The 3,747-nt window shown below is 33.2% G+C and overlaps 1 protein-coding gene across 1 annotated transcript; it reads right to left on the bottom strand.

Moving 5' to 3' along the window:
* Positions 1-515: 515 nt before the first annotated feature.
* Positions 516-3,747, bottom strand: LOC138970252 (probable serine/threonine-protein kinase fhkB; the record flags this gene model as incomplete). Its single annotated transcript, XM_070342749.1, has 2 exons — positions 516-1,043; positions 3,712-3,747. Coding segments are annotated over 2 exons (564 nt in total), but the record flags the coding sequence as incomplete, so codon positions are not given.

The following is a 3,747-nucleotide window of genomic DNA, read 5'->3' as shown; positions in this document are numbered from 1 at the left end:
GATCTTATGCATGACATTTTGTTTGATGTGTTGAACTTCAAAAGCAGTTAATTACACGCTTTTGTGACACATATTGGAGTATACATTTCGATTACTTGAACAAAATTCTAATATCTTCTGATATCTGATATCTGATATCTCCCTCAAAACCTTAGATTATTGGAGCCACTTGTTTCAACTTGTACATACAGAAGGCGCGCGAGTGTGTAATGTTTGTTGTTGTACTGTTTCTTGTTGTACAGTTTGTTGTTGTACAGTGTGTTGTTGTACTGTTTGTTGTTGTACTGTTTGTTGTTGTATTGTTTGTTGTACTGTGTGTTGTTGTACTGTTTGTTGTTGTACTGTTTGTTGTTGTACTGATTGTTGTTGTACTGTTTGTTGTTGTACTGTTTGTTGTACTGTTTGTTGTTGTAATGTTTGTTGTACTGATTGTTGTTGTAATGTTTGTTGTTGTACTGATTGTTGTTGTACTGTTTGTTGTTGTACTGATTGTTGTTGTAATGTTTGTTGTTGTACTGTTTGTTGTACTGATTGTTGTTGTACTGTTTGTTGTTGTACTGATTGTTGTTGTACTGTTTGTTGTTGTACTGTTTGTTGTACTGTTTGTTGTTGTAATGTTTGTTGTACTGATTGTTGTTGTAATGTTTGTTGTTGTACTGATTGTTGTTGTACTGTTTGTTGTTGTACTGATTGTTGTTGTACTGTTTGTTGTTGTACTGTTTGTTGTACTGTTTGTTGTTGTAATGTTTGTTGTACTGATTGTTGTTGTAATGTTTGTTGTTGTACTGATTGTTGTTGTAATGTTTGTTGTTGTACTGATTGTTGTTGTAATGTTTGTTGTTGTACTGATTGTTGTTGTAATGTTTGTTGTTGTAATGTTTGTTGTTGTACTGATTGTTGTTGTAATGTTTGTTGTACTGATTGTTGTTGTAATGTTTGTTGTTGTACTGATTGTTGTTGTACTGTTTGTTGTTGTACTGATTGTTGTTGTAATGTGTGTTGTTGTACTCATTGTTGTTGTACTGTTTGTTGTTGTACTGATTGTTGTTGTACAGTTTGTTGTTGTACTGTTTTTTGTACTGTTTGTTGTACTGTTTGTTGTTGTACTGTTTGTTGTTGTACTGTTTGTTGTACTGTTTGTTGTTGTACTGTTTGTTGTTGTACAGTTTGTTGTTGTACAGTGTGTTGTTGTACGGTTTGTTGTTGTACTGTTTGTTGTTGTACTGTTTGTTGTACTGTTTGTTGTTGTACTGATTGTTGTTGTACTGTTTGTTGTTGTACTGATTGTTGTTGTACTGTTTGTTGTTGTACTGATTGTTGTTGTACAGTTTGTTGTTGTACTGTTTGTTGTTGTACTGTTTGTTGTTGTACTGTTTGTTGTACTGTTTGTTGTACTGTTTTTTGTACTGTTTGTTGTACTGTTTGTTGTTGTACTGTTTGTTGTTGTACTGTTTGTTGTTGTACTGTTTGTTGTTGTGCTGTTTGTTGTACTGTTTGTTGTTGCATTGTTTGTTGTACTGTTTGTTGTTGTACTGTTTGTTGTTGTATTGTTTGTTGTACTGTGTGTTGTTGTACTGTTTGTTGTTGTACTGTTTGTTGTTGTACTGATTGTTGTTGTACTGTTTGTTGTTGTACTGTTTGTTGTACTGTTTGTTGTTGTAATGTTTGTTGTACTGATTGTTGTTGTAATGTTTGTTGTTGTACTGATTGTTGTTGTACTGATTGTTGTTGTACTGTTTGTTGCTGTACTGTTTGTTGTTGTACAGTTTGTTGTTGTACTGATTGTTGTTGTACTGTTTGTTGTTGTACTGATTGTTGTTGTACTGTTTGTTGTTGTACTGTTTGTTGTACTGTTTGTTGTTGTAATGTTTGTTGTACTGATTGTTGTTGTAATGTTTGTTGTTGTACTGATTGTTGTTGTACTGTTTGTTGTTGTACTGATTGTTGTTGTACTGTTTGTTGTACTGTTTGTCGTACTGTTTGTTGTTGTAATGTTTGTTGTACTGATTGTTGTTGTAATGTTTGTTGTTGTACTGATTGTTGTTGTAATGTTTGTTGTTGTACTGATTGTTGTTGTAATGTTTGTTGTTGTACTGATTGTTGTTGTAATGTTTGTTGTTGTAATGTTTGTTGTTGTACTGATTGTTGTTGTAATGTTTGTTGTTGTACTGATTGTTGTTGTAATGTTTGTTGTTGTACTGATTGTTGTTGTACTGTTTGTTGTTGTACTGATTGTTGTTGTAATGTGTGTTGTTGTACTCATTGTTGTTGTACTGTTTGTTGTTGTACTGATTGTTGTTGTACAGTTTGTTGTTGTAATGTTTGTTGTTGTACTGTTTGTTGTACTGATTGTTGTTGTACTGTTTGTTGTTGTACTGATTGTTGTTGTACTGTTTGTTGTTGTACAGTGTGTTGTTGTACAGTGTGTTGTTGTACTGTTTGTTGTTGTACTGTTTGTTGTTGTACTGTTTGTTGTACTGATTGTTGTTGTACTGTGTGTTGTTGTACAGTGTGTTGTTGTACAGTGTGTTGTTGTACGGTTTGTTGTTGTACTGGTTGTTGTTGTACTGTTTGTTGTACTGTTTGTTGTTGTACTGATTGTTGTTGTACTGTTTGTTGTTGTACTGATTGTTGTTGTACTGTTTGTTGTTGTACTGATTGTTGTTGTACAGTTTGTTGTTGTACTGTTTGTTGTTGTACTGTTTGTTGTTGTACTGTTTGTTGTACTGTTTGTTGTACTGTTTTTTGTACTGTTTGTTGTTGTACTGTTTGTTGTTGTACTGTTTGTTGTTGTACTGTTTGTTGTTGTACTGTTTGTTGCTGTACAGTTTGTTGTACTGTTTGTTGTTGTACTGTTTGTTGTACTGTTTGTTGTTGTACTGTTTGTTGTTGTACTGTTTGTTGTTGTACTGTTTGTTGTTGTACTGTTTGTTGTACTGTTTGTTGTACTGTTTGTTGTTGTACTGTTTGTTGTACTGTTTGTCGTACTGTGTGTTGTACTGTTTGTTGTTGTACTGATTGTTGTACTGTTTGTTGTTGTTGTGCAGTGTGTTGTTGTACTGTGTGTTGTTGTACTGGTTGTTGTTGTACATATTTTTGTTGTACCGTTTGTTGTTGTACTGATTGTTGTTGTACAGTTTGTTGTTGTATTGTGTGTTGTTGTACTGGTTGTTGTTGTACATATTTTTGTTGTACCGTTTGTTGTTGTACTGATTGTTGTTGTACAGTTTGTTGTTGTATTGTGTGTTGTTGTACTGTGTGTTGTTGTACTGGTTGTTGTTTACAGTGTGTTGTTTACAGTGTGTTGATGTACTGTTTGTTGCTGTACTGTTTGTTGTTGTTGTACTGTTTGTTGTTGTATTGTTTGCTGTTTTTGTACTGATTGTTGTTGTACTGTTTGTTGTTGTTGTACTGATTGTTGTTGTACTGTTTGTTGTACTGATTGTTGTTGTACTGTTTGTTGTTGTACTGATTGTTGTTGTACTGTTTGTTGTTGTACTGTTTGTTGTTGTACTGTTTGTTGTACTGTTTGTTGTTGTACTGTTTGTTGTGGTATTGTTTGTTGTTGTACTGTTTGTTGTTGAATAGTGTGTTGTACTGAATGTTGTTGTACTGATTGTTGTTGTACTGTTGTTTGTACTGTTTGTTGTTGTACTGATTGTTGTTGTACTGTTTGTTGTTGTACTGATTGTTGTTGTACTGTTTGTTGTACTGATTGTTGTTGTACTGTTTGTTGTTGTACTGATT

The sequence above is a fragment of the Littorina saxatilis genome, linkage group LG7, assembly GCF_037325665.1.
Source record: "Littorina saxatilis isolate snail1 linkage group LG7, US_GU_Lsax_2.0, whole genome shotgun sequence".
NCBI lineage: Eukaryota > Metazoa > Mollusca > Gastropoda > Littorinimorpha > Littorinidae > Littorina > Littorina saxatilis.
Note: the sequence above shows the minus strand (reverse complement) of the source record. Positions and strands in the feature narration are given on the sequence as shown.